Source organism: Cebus imitator, unplaced genomic scaffold (assembly GCF_001604975.1).
Source record: "Cebus imitator isolate Cc_AM_T3 unplaced genomic scaffold, Cebus_imitator-1.0 Scaffold215, whole genome shotgun sequence".
Classification (NCBI taxonomy): Eukaryota; Metazoa; Chordata; class Mammalia; order Primates; family Cebidae; genus Cebus; species Cebus imitator.
This window is the reverse complement of record NW_016107530.1, coordinates 2843833-2864613: the sequence shown is the minus strand read 5'-3', so window position 1 is coordinate 2864613 and position 20781 is coordinate 2843833. Positions and strand designations below refer to the sequence as shown.

Below are 20781 nucleotides of genomic sequence, written 5' to 3'. Positions count from 1 at the left end.
ATCAATTCGGCTGTTAAAACTTGTGCATAGTTCGCGAAGTTCTCGTGTTGTGTTTTTCACCTCCATTAATTCACTTATATTCATCTCTAAATTGTGTATTCTTGTTAACATTTCATCAAACCTTTTTTCAAAGTTCTTAGTTTCTTTGCATTGGGTTAGAACAAGTTCTTTTAATTCCCAGAAGTTTCTTATCATCCACCTTTTAAAGCCTGCTTCTGTTAATGTAACACAGTCTTTCTCCATCAGGCCTTGTTCCGTTGCTGATGAGGAACTGTGATCCCCTGTAGAGGGAGAGGCATTCTGATTTTGGGTATTCTCAGCCTTTTTAGGCTGATTTCTTCCCTTTGTTATAGATTTATCCATCTGTGGTCTTTATAATTACTGTCTTTGTAGTTGGGTTTCTGAGTGGACATCCAACTTGTTGATTGCCGGCGCTAAAATCTGAGCAACCCACTGTGCCTGCGTTAAGACTGATGGTGGTTTTCTGACTCTGCACCAAGAACTGCGGCACCAAGGCAGCGGCAAAACCGCCTCGCCGGCCATAAGAGTCGCACTGGCGACCCATGGGGCTCCTCCACTGGGAATCTCCTGGTGCATGAGCAACAAAAATTCATCTGAAAGTGTGGTTTCCTCATGTTCTCTGCGCTTTCACTGGGAGCTACAATCCCGAGCTGCTAGTGATCAGCCATCTTGGATCTCTCTCTGGGTCTATTCATATTTTATTGGTTTGTCCCCATATGTTTGAGCTCTGTCTCCGATGTTGTAAGCCCTCAGTAGTTGTTGCCTCAGGAGGGTGGGTTGGAATTTTGTATTCTCCCCTTCTAGGTTAATTACACAGGACTCTCCTGGTGCTTTTTATGTTTCAGGGAATCTTGATCACGTGGACAAAGGGTTTTAAGGCAACAGACTGTGTGGGGCACGATGTAGTCACCTTACTAAGGGATGCGATAAAAAGGAGAGAGGTAACTATTAAAAGAATGTTTTTCAAAATCTTGACTGTTATTGAAGGTTCTAAAAATTGTATTTGCCTGTTGTAAAGAATTCAGGTTGGGTGCAGTGGCTTATACCTGTAATCCCAGCCCTTTGGGAGGCTGAGGCGGGTGGATCACGAAGTCAGGAGTTCGAGACCAGCCTGGCCAATATGCTAAAACCCCATCTCTACTAAAAATACAAAAATAAGCTGGGCATGGTGGCGCATGCCTGTAGTTCCAGCTACTTGGGAGGCTGAGGCAGAAGAATCAGTTGAACCCGGGAGGTGGAGATTGCAGTGAGCCGAGATCACGCCACTGCACTCCAGCCTGAGCAACAGAGCAAGACTCCGTCTCAAAAAAAGAAAAAAAAAGAATTCAAACAATACAGAAGCATGTGACCTGGCCAAGAAAAGCTCCCTATTTCCTCACTCCACTGCCCGCAATAAAACAAGGGCTCATAGGTTTGTGTTGTTAAAGGATGCTTTTTTTTTAAGAAAGGTAAATCATGACTGTCATACAAATTGAAAGAGAAATAGCCCCTGACAGGTGGGCACAGCCTGGCACTCTCAGTTAGGCCTTGGTGTTCTCCTGTGGAACACAAACAATTTCACAGAGTACATAAACAATTGCAGAGCGGAAACATCAGACACAGCCACTCCGTCTGGGACTATGATGGAGTTAGACAAGAATAAGACCAGTCTGTATGCATAGAATTGCCCCGGCTCCTGACAATATCCAATCCAGAGCAAAGCCCCACTTCCTTAAACCTTCCCCTAAACCGTAACACAGACACAGATCCAAATTAAAAAAAAATTTTTTTTTGAGACACAATCTTACTCTGTTACCCAGGCTGGTGTACAGCGGTGCCATCTTGGCTCACTGCAAACTCTACCTTCCAGGCTCAAGCAGTCCTCCTGTTTCAGCCTCCCTAGTAGCTGGGACTACAGGTATGTGTCTACACCGGCTAATTTTTTGTATTTTTGGTAGAGATGGTGTTTTGTTATGTTGCCCAGGCTGGTCTCCAATTCCTGGGCTCAAGCAATCTGCTCACCTTGGCTTCCCAAAGTGTTGAGGTTTTTAAATAGAGGTGGAGTCTTGCTATGTTACCCTGGCTGGTCCTGAACTCCTGAGCTCAAGTGATCCTCCCACCTCATCCTCCCAAAGTGTTGGGATTCCAAGTATGGGCCACCACACCCAGCCACTTTCTGAGATGCCTCCTGGGGTGTGTTCTCCAGTGTTGCAATGAGTCAGTCAAGTCCAGCTTTGTTCGATTATAGTTGTGTTTCTGGTGGTCTTTGGCTGGAGGACATTGAAAGAATATAAAATGAAAAATTCCAGAGATTTCATTTAACTCATTCATTAATGAGGGAGTCAGTAAGAGACTGTTTTCAATTTTTTTCTTTTGACTTTTCTTCAAACCCCATTGCACTGAGTAAAGTAAGAAATTTAAAAAACAAAACAAAACAACAACAGTTCAAATGACAGTTTAAAGAGCAGATACCTTGGCAGTCAGGGAAGCTGAATGAGTGTCTGAAAGAGGGCTGATTTGTCTGCTGTCTTTTATAGTTAAATAAAAAAAAAGCAAGGGCTGAGTTGCACCGGGAAGTGTGTGCTAGACAACGTACATTGAAAAGATAGCTGCAGGTTGGGTGCAGTGGCTCACACCTGTAATCTCAACACTTTAGGAGGCCAAGGCAGGAGGATCGCTTGAACCCAGGAGTTGGAGACCAGCCTGGGCAACATAGTGAGACCCCATCTTTACAAGAAATTTAAAAAAGAAAAAATTAGCCGGTCATAGTGGTGCATACCTGTGGTCCCACCTACTTGGGAGGCTGAGATGGGAGGATTACTTGAGCTCAGGAGGTTGAGTCCTGAGCCATGGTTGGGGTAGTGCACTCCAGAGTGGGTGACAGAGCAAGACTCTGTCTCTTAAATAAGAAAGGATACCTGCTGATCTATTTTTGCCTGTTTCACAACAATTAGTGTTAATTTTTCTAGCTTGCTTTCCATGCATACTCTCTCTCTCTCTCTCCCTCCTTTCCTCCCCATCAAAAAATAGGAATCATACCATATATGCAACATTACAACTTGCTTTTTTGATTTAATATGTAATAGATATCCTTTCTCATCATTGCATTTAGACCAGCCTCATTCTTTTTCCTGGCTGCGCAGGATTCCAGCATATGCCTGAATTGAGGTTTATATAGCCCGTTTGACCTACATTTGGATTGTTTCCTCTTTCTGACTATTGAACATCACGCAGTAAATATCCTTGTATGTGTGCCTTTGTGCACCTGCGTGACTATTTCTCAAGGACAGATTGCAAACAATGGATTTGATATTTTCCATTTTGCCCTCTGAAAGGCCACAGTGCTTTGAACTCCAAAGGGAGAAAGCTATTTGGCCATTGCCTCTTGTCTTTCCTATTCTATGATTCCCTCTAGTAGTATCATCCATAAAATGGGTAGAATACTTTCTCTTCCTTAGATCTCATATTTCAGATATATCTTTAATAGCAGGGGTTTAGTCCATGAAAGAATCTTCATTACCTTTTTGTAGACTGGTAGGAAAACCATCTTAGATGATGACCAGTGGCTCTCTGACTGCAGTGTGGCAGAGAGAGAACCAGCAGCATTCAAGCCAGGCATAGTGATCCTATTCCTAAAGCTGTGTCCCTTTTTTTGCAAAGGAATTTGACCTGGATGTGGTGGCTGTAGTCAACGACACGGTGGGCACCATGATGACCTGTGCTTATGAGGAGCCCACCTGTGAGGTCGGACTCATTGTTGGTGAGTGTCTTGGAAGGTCTCTCTCCTGGCGAAGGGAGGGCTGGGGTTTTCCTGTTTTGTGGGGCCTTGGCCCAGAAGCTCTGTCCTCTGTATGGGGTCGTCTTACCTGTCAGTATCGTTCCATGACCACTTCCAGAGTTCAGGGCTGGATGGAGCGGGAGGGGGGTCCCCTTTCCTAATGCACATTGCTTGTGATCCAACAGTCAAGAACTGAACTCTCCAGTAATGAGGCCCTAAGAGGCTCACGTGGCTTGAGTGGGAACAGGCACCTGGAGTGGGCCTGGTGAGCATGGCAGCTCTCTGGGCCTTGTATGGAGGGGCTCTGGGCAGGTATTGCAGAGGGGTGGGGTGGGGGTGGAGTCTGAGGCTGGAAAGGAAGTAGAGAGCACCTCCTGTGCTGACCATGCTTAGAGCATAGAAAGGGGCAGGGTGGTCTTGGGCACCATGTTGCCTTTAGCAGCCACTATTTGTGCATGGTCCCAGCCACTGAAGCGGGGGGTTGCAGAAGATTGTCTCTGCAGCTTGTTGCCTTGTAATCCAAACACTTTAGGGGTCTGGGCCTTGAACACATAATTCCTGAAGCATATTGATTTGGGCTATGAGGAAACCATTTGTCCTGCTGATCCTGCTCCTGGTGTCAGGGGATGCTGGGAAAGACCCCAGAGTCTCTTGGCCAACATCTGCAGACTCTGCCTGGCCAGTGAGCAGTGGCACCCCTGCTACTGGATCAGTTGCTAAGTGTCTAGAGCTTGAGAAGATGCCCCAGCACTGCCTTCAGGTGCCAGGAAGAACTTTTCATTCATTGTGAAGCCACTTTACGCTTCTGTTGAAACTAAAAAAAAAAAACTAGGGAGCAGCTCCTGGTGAAAGGTTGTTGGGCCTGGCTTTCTCCACCCAGCCCCTCCCTTTCTTTCTGTGAATGGGCTTAGGTATGAAATGCAAAGTTAGAATGACACAGCAGGTCTTCTCTTCCTGCAGGCCCCACCTTTCCTCCTAGGGAGGTCAGGCCCGCCCATCTCCTGGCACCAGCCTCCAGCGACATTCATAGCTACTTCTTCTTTCCTCCATCAGTTGATCTCTTTGCTCAGGACCCCCATAGGCAAGATGTATGGTTTCCATGTTTTGGCTTTGTATGCATCTCCCACCCGTATCATCTTCCATTTCTCTCAGTTTTAACCTTGGGTGAAAAGGGAGCCGAGAAAACAAAGAACAAAAATTGTCCAGGTGTATAGTTTTTGAACTCTACTTAAGTTTCTTCAAAGAGGCTGAAAACCGCCAAAGCCCTGTTGGTCTGGTCAGGGGGTGTGCCTTGTGTCCTCCTGATGAAAGTTCATCTACATCCCACCGTGGATGGGTGGACAGTGTTCCCAGGCGCATCATTAGCATCTCCTGGGAGCTTGTTAGAGACGCAGACGCTCAGGCCCCCGCCCAGGCCTCCTGAATCTGGCTCTGCTTCTTAGGGTGCCCAGGTGATCCAGGTGCATATCAAAGTATGTGTGTGAAGCACTCTTCCTTGGTTAGTTGGTTAGTTTTTAAATTTCCAGTCTATTCAGTGAGACAAGTTCAATGACCACAAGCTTGGATATCATGGCAATTAAAACTACTGTGAAAGTTGCAGGATGCTTGCCTTCTGTTTCTTAGCACCTCAATGCAAACAGTCTGTGGTCCATTTTAATTTTATTTTTATTTTTGAGACAGAGTTTTGCTCTTGCTTTCTAGGCTGGAGTGCAATGGTGTGATCTCAGTTCATTACAACCTCCGCCTCCTGGGTTCAAGCGATTCTCCTGCCTCAGCCTCCTGAGTAGCTGGGATTACAGGCATGTGCCACCACACCCGGCTAATTTTGTATTTTTAGTAGAGATGGGGTTTCTCCATGTTGCCCAGGCTGGTCTCAAACTCCCGACCTTAGGTGATCTGCCTTCCTTGGCCTCCCAAAGTGCTAGGATTATAGGCGTTAGCCACCGTGCCCGGCGGTCCTTCTATTTTGAGTGACTCTGCTCTAGAGAGTTCAGGAAAGGAAGTCAGAGATCCCTGAGCCCTGGAAAGCATATGCCAGGTTGCATGTGTGCAGTGTGTGGGTACACCCAGAGAAGGGTGCCTTTTTCACAGAAGAATCCTCTGATCTTCAGAGGTCTGATACAAATAGGATGGAAAAACATTGCTTTCGAAAGGCCACCTTGAAATGCAGAAGACACTGTCCTGCCGTGAGCTAACTGTGGACTTCATTCGAAGACACGTAGGAAAGTTTATTGAGCAGGCATAGTCCATGACCAACCATCCTTGTCAAAAAAAGATAAATGGAGCTGGTGTGGTGCCTCATGCTTCTAATCCCAGCACTTTGGGAGGCTGAGGCAAGAAGGGTAGCTTGAGCCCAGGAGTTTGAGATAAACCTGGGCAACATGGCAAAACCCTATCTCTACTAAAATTTTTTAAAAATTAACTGGGCATGGTGGTGATGCCTGTAGTCCCAGCTACTTGGAAGGCTGAGGTGGGAAAATCATTTGAGCCCTGGATGTGGACATTGTAGTGAGCTGAGATTGCACCACTGTACTCCAGCCTGGGTGACAGTGCCAGACCCTGTCTTGAAGAAAAGAAAAAGAAAATAAGTGAATATCCATGGTATAATAGAAGATAATTCCCTAATGTTTTATCCACATACATGTAGGCATGTGTAACTGAGTAGGCATGTGTGCATGTTTTTGTGTGTGTATGTATATATTTTTTCCTGGTCTGAATGTTGCCTAAACTTCCACCATTGAAGCTTGATCCCTTTGCTATATATAAAGCCATCTTCTAATAAAATGAACATAACCCTACCTTGGTTGGTCAAAAGTCAGCTAAGCAGATACTCTCTGGGTGATGTGGCTCAAACTCTCTGTTTACATTTCAGAAATTTCCTGGAAATCACTGGGAAAGCAAAACTGTTACTTTGTTCATCATAAAAAAAAAGTGCCCCCTGTCTGTGGAGCCTCAGGCCCCAGACCCCCGACCCAGTTGCATGACCCCCAAATGCAAGGCCACTGCTCCTCATTGGCCCCTTGTGTGTTCCAGGGACCGGCAGCAATGCCTGCTACATGGAGGAGATGAAGAACGTGGAGATGGTGGATGGGGACCAGGGGCAGATGTGCATCAACATGGAGTGGGGGGCCTTTGGGGACAACGGGTGTCTGGATGATATCAGGACAAATTATGACAGACTGGTGGACGAATATTCCCTAAATGCCGGGAAACAAAGGTAACCCCGCTCGGCGGAGAGGACACCCACAGTCGGGGTGGGGACAATACTTGGCTGCATTCTTGCAGTGGAATATGTTTCTAGGAGGAGAGATCTGAACAGAGGCTTCAAGACTGGGCCCCCTGGCTCAGTCCTGACCTTGGCTTTTTTTTGTCTACAGACAGCAGAGAACGAGGGAGGATAGGCCCCCAGTGTGGCGCATGATGGCTTAGGGTTGATGCCCGTTTAGGGGCCGCCTGGAGGATTCTGGCCTTCCAGTCCTCTTGCTGTGTTCCTTACCCATCAGAATAACAAGGGGGTGGGTTAAGGTGGCTGGGCGGTGGGTTATTGAAGCAGAGGCCCTGTCCCAGTCGTCCTTCCCTCCGTGAGCCTCCTGCACCACCTAGTGGCCACATGGAGCTTTGCAGCTCAGGTCTCAGAGACGGTGTCTGAAATGGCAGTGTCCATCATACTCCGAAATGAGACAAATGACCCTTTGTCTCAAGCCCCCAGGAATCAGCCCATCCTCTGCCACAGCCAGGACGAGTTGGTCCAAGTTGTCTCTCCTGGAGCAGAAAGAAGGGCTGGAGTAGCACCCAACATAAATTATTCCCTAGGAATTATTCCCCCTCAAGGTTTTTGCCTTTTCTGAATACCTCCTATGCTGTTATTTACTTAGTGTTTTTCTTTAAATCACCTTATAGTCTTTATTTTTTTTGAGATGGAGTTTTGCTCTTGTTGCCCAGGCCGGAGTGCAATGGCATGATCTCGGCTCACAGCAACCTCTGCCTCCCCCAGGTTCAAACAATTCTCCTGCCTCAGCCTCCTGAGTAGCTGTGATTACAGGCATGCGCCACCATGCCTGGCTGATTTTGTATTTTTAGAAGAGACAGGGTTTCTCCATGTTGAGCAGGCTGGTCTCGAACTCCCAGCCTCAGAAGATCCACCTGCCTCGGCCTCCCAAAGTGCTGGGATTATAGGCGTGAGCCACCGTGCCTGGCACTAGTCTTTACTGACATTTAATGAAGGTGGAAAAAGAGGGAGAACCAATATTACCATAAACAGATGGTAACAGTAAAATGAGTATAGTGAAGAACTATGTTACTCATGTCTAGCTAGATGCTTCATCTATCAAAAGCTCTGAACTAAAACCCCCATTGGGCTGGGTGCTGTGGGTCATCAAACTGATCCTAGCACTTTGGGAGGCCGAGGCAGGCAGATTGCTTGAATTCAGGAGTTTGAGACCACCCTGGGCAACATAGCGAGACCCTGTCTCTACTACAAATTACTAACAATAATAACAATAACAGTAAGGCCCCTTGGTTAAAAAGGGGGGATCAGCAAGTGTTGGAAGGGGTTAAAGACATGTCAGCACCAAGCTGGGGTGGTCTCTGAGTGGGATGAGAAGGACTGGATGGAACCTGGTAGTGGCACCCACCCTCTGTGATTCCATGCTGTTCCATGTTCTTCCATGGACCACATGAAATAGGAGGAATCCTGGAGTACCTGAATTCCAGGGGACTCATCTCAGCTTTGGGACACTGGGCTTGCACATGTGCCACGGAAATAAATCAATCCTCTGTTATTTCTTGAGATCCTTGAGCATGGAGAGGGCAGGAAATTCAAAGTCCCAAGAACAGGTTGACATCTGGTGTGTTGTGGCCACTGAATTCTCCCTCCTGTGTGGCCCCGTCCCTCTGTTGTGGGCTTGACCAGTACTCTAACCTTCAGAAAAATCTAGGAACTTTCCTTTTTCTGTCTTTTTGTTCCTTTAAAACTTGGCCCAGTCATTTGCTTATTCTGCAGATATTTTGGGGGCACTTTACTGAGGGCCCAGTGCTAGGCTGTGCTGTGCCCTGGGGACTCAGAGCTGAATGAGAGACACATGACCTGTCCTCTTGGGACTGTCCCTGCAACAGTGGTTGTGGAGCAGTGGGCTCATGTGTGTTGTGAAGGAGGAGAATGGGGAGGTGGGAACCTGAAACAGGCAGGGAGAACCCAGGATGGAGGAGGAGGACAGGCTCTCAGGGAAGTGGCTTTGGGGCGAGAGCTGGAGGTTAGCTGAGGAGGGAGATCAGTCTAGCGGGTCGGCATGAATGCCGGTGGTTCTGTTTCTGATGTGAGACAGTGGAGGACTCCCTGGTCCTTCCTGGTGCTCCCACTCTGCCTCTGCGGCAGCACAGTCTGCAGGGCACATGGCTGTTGGTGATGTACTTGAGGGGCAGTAAGAGATGCAGAGTGACCATGAGACCAAGGGCTGACAGTCCTCTTGGCCACTTCCCATAGACACCGTAGGCCCCTCCTCCCATCTCAGGTTCGAGAAGATGATCAGTGGCATGTACCTGGGTGAAATCGTCCGCAACATCTTGATCGACTTCACCAAGAAGGGATTCCTTTTCCGAGGGCAGATCTCTGAGCCGCTGAAGACCCGGGGCATCTTTGAGACCAAGTTCCTCTCTCAGATCGAGAGGTGAGTAGGCAGTGCCTTCCCTGCCAGCACCCACCCATCAGAGGTCACCTGGTCAGTGGATTGTGATGGGGGTGGTAGGGACCCTAGGGGACATTTTGGCCATTTATGAGGTTTTTTTTCTCCTCTGGAATATCAGACCCTGGGCATTTGCATAGTGAAATCATATAATTTTATTATAAATTACTTTTCCTTTTATCTATCCTTTATGTTGGGGCATTATATTGATTTATGTGAAATTATGTGTGTAAGAAGGTTATATGGATTCCATTTCAGATGGTAAAGGTGCGTTACAAATGCTTATATTGGGGGAGCGTAGGGCCCACCCTGGATTTATCTGAAAGGCAGCCTGGGGTCCAGTGCCAGCCACCCAGGAGCTGAAGTCCTTCGGCAAGTCGTTCCTCCTTTCTACTTTTCTCCTTGCCTCTGCTGTTTTCCAAGGCACGCTGTGTGAGGAGGAGGAAACATGGTCAGAAAAACAAAAGCAACCGTGCAAATACCATCTTCTTAGAATGGTCATAGTAACCTAACGCAGGCTCTGTGTGAATAACCTAGCAGGCTGGGTGTGGTGGCTCATCCCTGAAATCCCAGCACTTTAGGAGGCCGAGGCAGGTGGATCACTTGAGCTCAGGTGTTTGAGACCAGCCCAGGCAACATGGCAAGACCTCATTTCTACAAAAAGAACAAAAACTGACTGGGTGTGGTGGTACCTTCCTGTGGTCCCAGCTGTTCAGGAGGCTGAGGTGGGAGGATGGCTTGAGCCCAGGAGGCGGAGGTTGCAGTGAGCTGAGATGGCACCACTGCACTCCAGCCTAGGCGACAGAGACAGACCCTGTCTCCAGAAAAAGAAAAAAAAAGGAACGGAAAGAAGGAAAAATATTAAATCTTAAAAAAAAAACCTAACAAGCCTATACATTGCTTACCCAGGCAAATGGTTTTTAAGTCTTCAATTCAGTGGCATTAAGTACATTCACGTAGTGATGCAGCCACCACCGCCATCCGTTTCCAGAACGCTTTTCTTTTTTGTTTTTTTAAAGAGGGGTTTTCACCATGTTGGCCAGGCTGGTCTTGAACTCCTGACCTCAAGTGATCCATCCACTTCAGCCTCCCAAAGTGCTGGGACTACAGGTGTGAGCCACCACGCCCAGCTCTTCATCTTCTCCACTGAAACTGTATGCAGCAAATACTAGCTCCTCATGCCTCCCTCCCCCCACCCCTGGCAACCAACATTTTACTCTCCGTCTCTGAATTTGACAGCTCTGGATACTTCATATAAATAGGATCATACAGCATTTGTCCTTTGTGACTGGCTTAATTCACTTAGCATAATGTCTTCCAGGTTCACCCGTATTGTGGCACCTGTCACAATAACCTTATTGTTAAGGCTGAGTGATATTCCATTGCATGCACACACTGCATTGTGTTTATCCACTCCTCCCTCCACGGACACTTGGCTTACTACCACTTTTTGGATATTATGACAAATGCTGCTGTGAACACGGGTGACCAGTACCTCCTTGAGTCCCTTCTTTCAGTTTTTGTGTGTGTATACGCACCCCAAGTGGAATTGCAGGATCATGTGGTAATTCCCTGTTTAATTTTTTGAGGAACCACCACATTGTTTTCCACAGTGGCTGTAACATTTTACATCCCCACCAGCAGCCCTTGAAAGCTCTAGTTTCTCCCCATCCTCGCCAACACTTGTTATTTTCTGGGTTGTTTGAGAATAGCCATCCTAATGGGTGTGAAGTGGTAGGGAAAGTCTTTTCAAGCACAATAGCAAAGAAAGAAATCATAAAGAAAAACTGCCAAATATAGCTACATAGCATCTGTAAGTAAAAAAAAAAAAATAGTAAACTTAAAAGGCAACGGTAAACTGAGGAAGACATTTGTACTGCGTATGACAAGATGCCTGGCAGGGCGTGGTGGGCTTTGGCAGGTCTGCTCTAGACCTGCTCTTCTCCACCGACTGTGTGCTTTGAGTGAGATACTCCGTTTCTCCCAGCCTCAGTTTCCTTATCTTTAAAATGTGAATAGTCACACCTGCATTGGTTGGTTGAGGAGTAAGGTAATGCATGTAAAATACATGTTACGTGGTAAGTCCTCTGAGCAGCATGGCTGGTCTTCATCGTTTCCATCCCAGTCATCATCACCTCTTTCCATTTAACATAAACAAAACAAATATCCCGGGAGAAGAGTCTAGAGACATAAGAGGTTTATCTGAGTTTATATGAGACATAAGAGCTTACATGGTCAAAGAACAAATGAAAAAATATCCTCACTAATAGAGAAGAATATAAATTAAACCACAGTGTTGTGATGCCATCTTATAAAACTGTCAAAAGTTGTAAAAAATGGTCTTTTCCACTGAGTGTAAGTGTGGCCAAATCCTCTGCTGAGGAGAGAGTAAATTGGTACAGTTTTCTGAAAGGCATCTGGCAATGTACAGCAAAAGCTCTTTCACCCAGAAATTTATCCTAAGGAAAAAAATGAGACTTGCACACAAAGGTTTATAAACAAACTTCATCAAAATGTTTCTTTATAAGAGCAGAAAATTACAATTAACTTGAATTTCTCCAAACTGGCTAAAGAAAGCATGGTATGTCCCTAGTATGGAATACTGTGGCAGCTGTTTGCAGTCCTGTCTGCAGATAAGGCTGTGGGAAATTGCCCAATGTGTGAAATGGGAAAAGAGGAAGAAAATCACATCTTGACGTCAAGCCCATTTTGCATATCGCGAGAAACATACCAGCTAGGAAAAGTAAACTGGAAGAAAATATATTAAAATGTGAATAGCATTTTCCTAGATGTTGACATAGTGAATGGTTTAAATTTTTCAATTTTTATTTTACTAGATTTGCCAGATTCTCCACAATTTAACATGGAATGCATGCCCTTGACTCTATTTGTGGATGAGTACAGTGACTGAGGGCCTGTCCTTTGGAGGCGGTCCCCAGGCTACTCTTGTGGGTCCCGTTTCAGCCAGCCCTCTGGCTTTTGTCCCCCACAGTGACCGATTAGCACTGCTCCAGGTCCGGGCCATCCTCCAGCAGCTGGGTCTGAATAGCACCTGTGATGACAGTATCCTCGTCAAGACCGTGTGCGGGGTGGTGTCCAGGAGGGCCGCGCAGCTGTGTGGCGCCGGCATGGCTGCGGTGGTGGATAAGATCCGCGAGAACAGAGGACTGGACCGTCTGAACGTGACTGTGGGCGTGGACGGGACGCTCTACAAGCTTCATCCGCAGTGAGTGGGCCTTCCAGTTGGGATGCACAGAGCTTACTGGGATCCCTTTGGGTTAGGGGATATCAGGGTGTGGTTCATGCTGGGGAAATTCCCTGCCAGAGCCCAGCCAGCCTGAAGGCTGTGCGATCAGGAACTGGGGATTATCTGGGATAAGGTAATGAACAGTTTGTAGGGTTTGACTGAATCCTTAGGGAGACAGAGAAGTGGCTTCACTTTGCCAGCTCACCCCAATGACATGATGTGACCCTCACCCCACTCCTCCTGGGCCCCGTTAGGCGGGGGCTTGGCAGTGGGAGAGAAGGTGAGGGTGAGGGTGAGGGTGGGCATGGGCTCACTCATAAGTCTGGTGAGCCGTGGTCAGGCCAGAGGCTATGTGGGTGAGTGGGGAGACGATATTAAACTTTTCAATTTTATATTGAAAGGGGAGGAGCTGGTGCAGTGGCTCACACCTTAATCCCACATTTTGGGGAGGCCTAGGTGGGAGGGCTGCTTGAGTCCAGAAGTTTGAGACCAGCCTGGGCAACATAGTAGGACGTTCTCTGTACAAAAAGTATTTGAAAATTAGCCAGGCGTGGTGGTGCACGCCTGTAGTCCCAGCTAATTGGGAGGCTGGGGGTGGGAGGTAGAGGTTGCTTGAGCCTCTACCTGCCAGCCTCAAGGAGGATTGCTTGAGCCTGGGAAGTAGAGGTTGTAGTGAGCCCAGATCACGCCACTGTACTCCAGCCTGGGCAACAGAGCGAGACTCTATCTCAAAAAATAAAATAAGAAAGGAGGAGAGCCACTGCCTTGTTCAGCTGCTGAATCAGTTCACTAAGGTTGGAAGGGCGGGAGTGGTCTGGGCTCTGGGCTTCCTGGCAGGGAGGGGTAGGGAGTGGCCTCTCTCTGGTCAGGCGTCTGACCCCCCAAGCCAGAAAAGGACACGTTACTCCACTTGCTTTGTGATTGTGATCCGCATGTCTCAAAGCTTGGCTCTTAGGAATAGGGTGACCATATTATTTATTTATTGTCTACACTAGGGTACTCTTGCCAGTCAAGAGTGCTAGTAATGATTACTCTGGGACTGTAGGCAAACTAAGACCATCCCAGATAAACGAGGCCATAGTGTCACCCTCATTAAAGCAACCTCACCTGACTCAATGTATACATTACCTGCTTACCTCATGGCCGTGGCTTGGGATGGAACCATCTGTCTTGCTCCATCCTTACCTCTGTCTCTTCACCTTAACAGCTGTCCTTGCCATCAGCTGAGGCAGCATGGCAGCCTCTGGCAGGACTAGAAATTAGATCTATAAAGTAAGAGGCACCTAGTAGGTCCTCAGACTTCTTGGCTGAAGTGATCCTCCCGCCTTGGCTTCCCAAAGTACTGGGATTACAGGCATGAGCCACCACACTCAGCCCACCTGATAGGTCCCCAACCAAGGGCAGTGATTACTTTTGAGAGCCCCTCGCCCCAAGCATCTTCAGCCTGGCCCTGTTTTTCATTTTCAGCCCAAATTGCAAGGATGTAGATTCAGCCCTTGTTCAGAAACTGTCTTCACTGGAGGCATTCTTGTCTTTGGGGGCCAGGCTGTTAATGGCGGCGGTCTGGGGGTCTCAGGGCTGCAGCTGGGGTGGCTGATATTCCTGCATAGCCTCCTGATCGGATCCAGTGCGTGGCCGGCTTGGGCCTGCCTCATTGATCCATGTTGGCCCCTAATATCCTCCTTGGTTTTCAGGTACCCTTGGTGCTTCAGGCTCCGATGTGGGGTGTGTGCGAGTGTGGTTCATGTCCTAGCCCTCAAAAGCCATACAGAGCAGTTGTGTTTGGGTTCTCGCTGGGCCTCCCTGCTGAAAATTCTGACAATGGGATTGACCATAGGCCCACTTTCCTCCCAGCCGTTCTCAATAGGCCGCAGCTGCTTCTAAGCAGCCTCCCTCCCAACCGTGTTCACGCCCTTTATTGTAGAGTTCAGAGTCTCTTTGACTTCCAATGCTTATGCCCCGATAAAACGCGTCACAAAGTCAGAGGATCCTAAGTGGAATCATCACCAGTTGGGGGGTCTGTGTGCTTTGGTGTTTCCGGGTGAGCCCCGTGTCCCTCATCTTCCTCCAACCACCTTCTCCGATTTTCTTGTCCTTTTTAGCTTCTCCAGAATCATGCACCAGACGGTGAAGGAACTGTCACCAAAATGTAACGTGTCCTTCCTCCTATCTGAGGATGGCAGCGGCAAGGGGGCCGCCCTCATCACGGCCGTGGGCGTGCGGTTGCGCACAGAGGCAAGCAGCTAAGAGCCCGGGACCCCCACCTGCTGCCCCTCCAGCACTTCTCTCTTCAAGTGGCAACCCCTACCCTCCCAGCGAGTGGTGCTGGGAGACGCCGGCACCACGGCCCCCCGGTGTGGGGAGGAAAGCAAACTCCAACTAATGGTGTATATTGTAGGGTACAGAATAGAGGGTGTGCTGTTGATAATATCTCTCACCCGGATCCCCCCTCACCTGCCCTGCCACTCTGCATGGTTTGACTTCGACCTGGTCCCCAACATGTGAAGTGTACTGGCATCCATTTCTAATGTATGCATTCATCCAGCGGAGTTATTTATTGGCTGGAGATAGAAAGTCGCACCACCTGACAGGCCTTCTGGGCCTCCAAAGTCCATCCTTGGGGTTCCCCCTCCCCGTGTGAAATGTATTATCACCAGCAGACACTGCCAGGCCTCCCTCCCGGGGGCACTGCCTGAAGGCGAGTGTGGGCATAGCATTAGCCGCTTCCTCCCCTCCTGGCACCCACTGCGGCCTGGCGTCCCATCGTGCTGTGTCAATGCCACAAAATTGTGTGTCCGTGGAACCAGTCCTAGCCACGTGTGACAGTCTTGCATTCTGTTTGTCTCGTGGGGGGAGGTGACAGTCCTGCGGCAATGTGTTTTGTCTCCATTTGGGTAAAAGGAAGCAACCAATGAAAAATGCCATCACTGGAATTTCCCACCGCTTGTGAGCCATGTCGTATGACCTAGTAAACTTTGTACCGATTCAAAGACCTGAGTGACGCTTAATGGCTGGGGACGGGGCGACAGGTTGGGGGGTGCGAGGTTTCTTAGGATGTGTCAAAGACCAAACACTGGGGAGTTTTGTGGCCTTCTGCGTGGCGGAGCTTTTATTTTTGAGACAGAGTCTTGCTCTGTCACCTAGGCTGGAGTGCAGTGGTGCAATCTCAGCTCACTGCAACCTCCACTTCCAGGGTTCAAGCAGTTCTCCTGCCTCACTCTCCCTGGTAGCTGGGATTACAGGCACCCGCCACCACGCCCAGCGAATTTTTGTGTTTTTAGTAGAGACGGGGTTTCACCATGTTGGCCAGGCTGGTCTTGAACTCTTGATCTCATGATCCGCCTGCCTTGGACTCCCAAAGTGCTGGGATTACGGGCAAGAGCCACTGCACCCAACCAGAGTTTTTTTTTTTTTTTTTGAGACCGAGTCTTGCCTTGTCATCCAGGCTGGAGTGCAGTGGCACAACCTCAGCGTACTGCACCTCTGTCTCCTGGGTTCAAGCGATATTCCTGCCTCACCCTCCTGAGTAGTTGAGACTACAGGTGCGCACCTCCACACCCAGCTACTTTTTGTATTTTTAGTAGAGATGGGGTTTCACCATGTTGGCCAGGTTGGTCTTGAAGTCCTGACCTCAGGTGATCCACCTGCCTCGACCTCCCAAAGTGCTGGGATTACAGAACAAGGCCACTTGGTTTCCAGAGACTGCTTGGCTTCAATGAGAGTACTGCAACACTGGTCCCCTCTGTGTCATCCCCACATGGATCCTGCCTTCATCTTCCTCTCTGCCAACTCTAAGACAGGATGAAATGTGCCCTGCCCCACCCCTTTCATTTCGCCCCACCAAAACACAGATGAAATCTTGAAGCAGCCCAGGGTGGCTGTACTCTCCCCGTCCCGGATCTTTTTTCTTTATTTTTAAGTTTTCTTTATTTTTTGTAGACAGAGTCTCACTATGTTTCCAGGGCTGGTCTTAAACTCTTGAGCTTAAGCAATCTGCCTGCCTTAGCCTCCCACAGTGCTGGGATTACAGGCATGAGCCACCATTCCCGGCCCACCCGCTCCTGGATCTTAGATTTACCCACTCCCTAGGAAATTAACCCTTGTCTGACCTCTTTACTCTCCCTCCCCACCCCCACCTCAAGAGATTGCCATTCTATCCCCAGGCTCTCATTTTGGATTCTCCCCAAGCTTTTGGTGAGTTCCATGTCACTCTGCACCCAAGCACCCTGTGATGTCCCAAGCCACAACCGCTCTAAGTGCCTTCCCGCAGGACTGACTGCAAGACCACCTGGTTTGGTGAGATCAGAGTCCCTTTATTAGGGGCATGGTGCTGGTGTCTATGGAGCAGTGATTTTTACGGAGAACACAGACAGCATCACACCTTGCAATGTGCATTGACGATGTTATGTGGTTCATCTACCGGGGAACCAGGGCGTGGAGGCTGAGTCGGCAAGCAAGAGGAGGTGTACCCTTGGGATGGGCTGGGCCAGACCTGGAGCTTCCTGGGAGTTGGGACAGCTGCTCTCCGCCCTCCAGCTTCCTGCTGCAGTGGGAGTGGGAGCTGTGCTGATGCTTTGTAGGTGGCTTTTGTGTAAAATAGTTAAAAGTCATGGCTAACAGCCAGATGTGATGGCTGACGCCTGGAATCTCACCACTTCAGGAGACAGGCGGGAGGAATGCTTGAGCCCAGGGGTTCAAGAACAGCCTGGGCAACATCGCAAGACCCCATATCTACAAAAATCTTAAAAATTAGCTGGATGTGCTGATGTGTGCCTGTGGTCCTAGCTACATGGGAGACTGAGGCAGGAGGATCCCTTGAGCTCAGGAGGTTTAGGCTGCAGTGAGCCCTGATGATGCCACTGCACTCCTGCCTGGCTACCATGTATTGGGCACTTCTCTGGTCTGGCCTGCTAGTTTATAGATATTACTGCCATTGTTCCTCACAGCATCCCTGTGAAGTAGTTTTGATACTGGGCAGAGGAAGAGGCTCAGGTGTGACTTGCCTGAGGAAACACAGCTGACTCTTTGGACTCTTAATCACCATCTGCCTGGGCTGTATCTGACGTCTTAGACACTGAGGCAGAAAGGCCCTCGGCTGCCTCACAGTCACTGGGCTTTGTGAAATAAGAAGTTTCCTCCCTTGTATGCACAGCCTGATGGTGAATCAGTGTCATAGTTGCATTGCCCACAGATACGTTTTGTTTGACTTACATAAAGCTTATGAAAATGTGGGCCAAATTCAACACATCTGGAAGACTCACATACAAATCTGGATTTACAGCTTCTCTGGAAAGATGTAGAAGATCTAGCAACAGTGGGCTCCCATTACCACGTGGCAACGTTTGCCCAGAGCTGGGCAGTTCCTGTCCCCTTTGAATGCCTGTCTCCAGGTTGCCATGCTCCCACCATTCCCTGGTCCCTCAACACTGAGGCTGGAAGTCAGTTGCCTTTTATTATCACATTTGCAGTTTTTCTTTTGTAAGTATTCTTGCATGCTCCAGGAAGGTATTTGAGCTTGCATCTCCTAGATTAGATAAATACCAGCTCACACTGTCTTTTCTGACCTTTACGGGATCCCCCGAGGTGCTCTCTGAGATGAGGGGCTGAGTCCTTGTAGAGTCAGCATCCTTTCTGGAGTTCCCAGCCCCATCTTGTTTTTGCATTGGGATATTGAAGCATGGGGCATGCACTGAACTTCCAGATCTGGTCTTCCTGATAGGCTACTTCTCAAAGGGTGCCACACTCATGCTGCAGCCAGGCACAAGGCTTCAGGGTTCAGTAGGCATCTGTCTTAGTCCATTTGTGTTGCTTTCATGGAATACCTCAGATTGGGTAATTTATAAAGAAAAGAGGTTTATTTGGCTCATGAGTCTGGTGGCTGGAAAATCCAAGATTGGGCAGCTGCATCTGGTGAGGGCCTAAGGCTGCGTCTAGTCAAGGTAGAAAGTGGAAGGGAAGTGGTTGTGTGCAGAGAGATCACATGGTGAGAGAAGGCGACAGGGAAACTGAGGACACCATACTCTTTCTAACAACTTGTTATCTTGGGAACTGGTCCATTCCCACAAGAGTGAGGATTCACTCCAGCTGAAGGGCATTAATCTATTCATAAGGGATCCACCCCTAATACCCAAACACCTCCCACTAGCCCCTGCTTCCCAACTGGGCCACATTGGGATCAAATTTCAACATGAGTTTTGGTGGGGATGAGCAAACCATACCCATACCATAGCCCCGATCCATCTTGGGGATGCCCCGCCTCCCCATTGGTAGCTTCGGACGGGGCTGCATCCCCAGCCATGAACAAAGTCTCCTTAGTGTGACACCTGTTGACTCTCGTGGAGAGGGAGGGCGTGGGAGTCAGCTCGAGTTTATCTTCTTCGGTGGGTGTGACCCACGGGCAACAGCGGAAGGCAAGCCGGAATCCAGAGCGGAACCTAGGGAGCGAGGGGCATGGCAGCTGTGATGTGACTGCCCCCACCCCCAGGAAACTGTCCCCCTTCCAGAGGAAAGTCACTGTCTCTCTCCAAGAGCCTCCCATGGCTCGGGGGCTCTTGAGAGACGCTTTCGTGGGTAAGTTTGATTTGTGGAAACTGCCAGAATGTTCTGGAGCTGAGTCTAATAAATGAAGTGGGTGACTAAGCTGAATTAGGCAAACAAACAAAAACTGCCCAGCATGATTACAAACAAAAAACAATGCAAAAACCCAGCAGATGTTCCTGTTTGACTTGTTAATTGGCTTCTAATGAAGGAATCAGAGAAGAACCTGCTAAAACACGATGGAGGCTCTGGCAACTCCAGAGAACGAGGATGCTTTCCCAAGGGGACTGCTTTGAAAAACCCACACTCGGAGCCACCAAGCTCTGGTGCATTTGCCTGAAAACAAACAGCTGTCCCCATGGCAGCATGGAACAGGAGTTCAGAGGAAGCATACACGGTGAGTGGAAGAAATCAGACAGCAGAAAGGGAACATGGGGTGCTCAGAGAGGGAATGGTTCAGAAGTGACGTCAGGATCTTGTAGAGCCCGGGGTGCTGTTCAGACTCCCAGGGACTGTATCTCCCTTGGGTGGCAGGAGAGTGACCAACCCACAGACACAGTGGGCTGGTGGCCCCTCCCTGATATCAGAGTCCCTGTCTCCGAGTTCTCAATCCCACAAGTCTTTACAGGCTCACGCCTGTAATCCCAGCACTTTGGGAGGCCAAGGCAGGTGGATCACCTGAGGTCAGGAGTTTGAGACCAACCTGGCCAACATGGTGAAACCCCACCTCTACTAAGGATACAAAAAATTAGCTGGGTGTAGTGGCATGCACCTGTAATCCCAGCTACTTGGGAGCCTGAGGCAGGAGAATTGCTTGAACCCAGGAGGCAGAGGTTGGGGTGAGCAGAGATCTCTCCATTGCACTCCAGCCTGGGCAATAAGAGCAAAACTCCATCTCAAAAAAAAAAAAAAAAAAAAAAAAAAAAAAAAAAAAAAAAAAAAAAAAAAGAAATGCATGGTGTGGCGGTAAGATGACAGGCCCTGGAGATGCCTGGAGTCCTGGCTTTACTGTTTGTGGTATGAGTTTGGGAGCATCTTCCTTTCTGAAGCTCACTTTCCTCATCTGTAGAATGGGGATGACACCTGCTTCTCTATTATCTACTTCCCTCTCAGGAGATAGAGGGTTCTGGCCCCCAGTAGGCATGCAGAAAATCATTGCTCCTTCCGTTTGGCCGGCCCCAGGTGGGTGAAACGTCTGAGCAATAAAGACCCCAGTGGCATTATGAGTAGGCTGGCTACCTGGCCATGGAGGTGACAAAAAACACAAACTAAGAGGTCCAAGGCCAAGCTCTCCCACATCATTGCCTCACTGAGGTGATACTGTGTCCGCCTCTTGCTGCCTCTGACTTGCCCACCTTCAGGGTTTCCTTTCCTACAGCTGAAAGGTCTGCTCTGCAGGAGGTCTCCTGGGGCTGGGGTCCTGCCTGGCTCATCACCCCCCACCTCTCCAGGCACCCCAGAGCAAGGGCAGGCCCCTCTCGGGGACTGATTTCCTCGGAACCACAAGGGCTAGGGAGGCTGGATGATGCCAGAAGGAG

General features: G+C 48.8%; 2 protein-coding genes across 2 annotated transcripts in view; one reads left to right on the top strand and one right to left on the bottom strand.

Moving 5' to 3' along the window:
• HK1 (hexokinase 1) overlaps positions 1-15696 on the top strand; it is an 84924-nt gene extending 69228 nt beyond the window's left edge. Inside the window, exons 13-18 of the mRNA XM_017548921.1 lie at positions 867-962; positions 3661-3760; positions 6812-6995; positions 9289-9444; positions 12452-12685; positions 14809-15696. Of these exons, the coding sequence (XP_017404410.1) occupies positions 867-962; positions 3661-3760; positions 6812-6995; positions 9289-9444; positions 12452-12685; positions 14809-14953 (915 nt within the window). The 3' untranslated portion in view covers positions 14954-15696. The remainder of the gene's footprint in view (positions 1-866; positions 963-3660; positions 3761-6811; positions 6996-9288; positions 9445-12451; positions 12686-14808) is intronic.
• A 3032-nt stretch (positions 15697-18728) lies between these two features.
• Positions 18729-20781, bottom strand: part of TACR2 (tachykinin receptor 2) — a 35618-nt gene continuing 33565 nt past the window's right edge. The window contains exon 7 of the mRNA XM_017548919.2: positions 18729-19140. Within this exon, the coding sequence (XP_017404408.1) occupies positions 18882-19140 (259 nt within the window). The 3' untranslated portion in view covers positions 18729-18881. The remainder of the gene's footprint in view (positions 19141-20781) is intronic.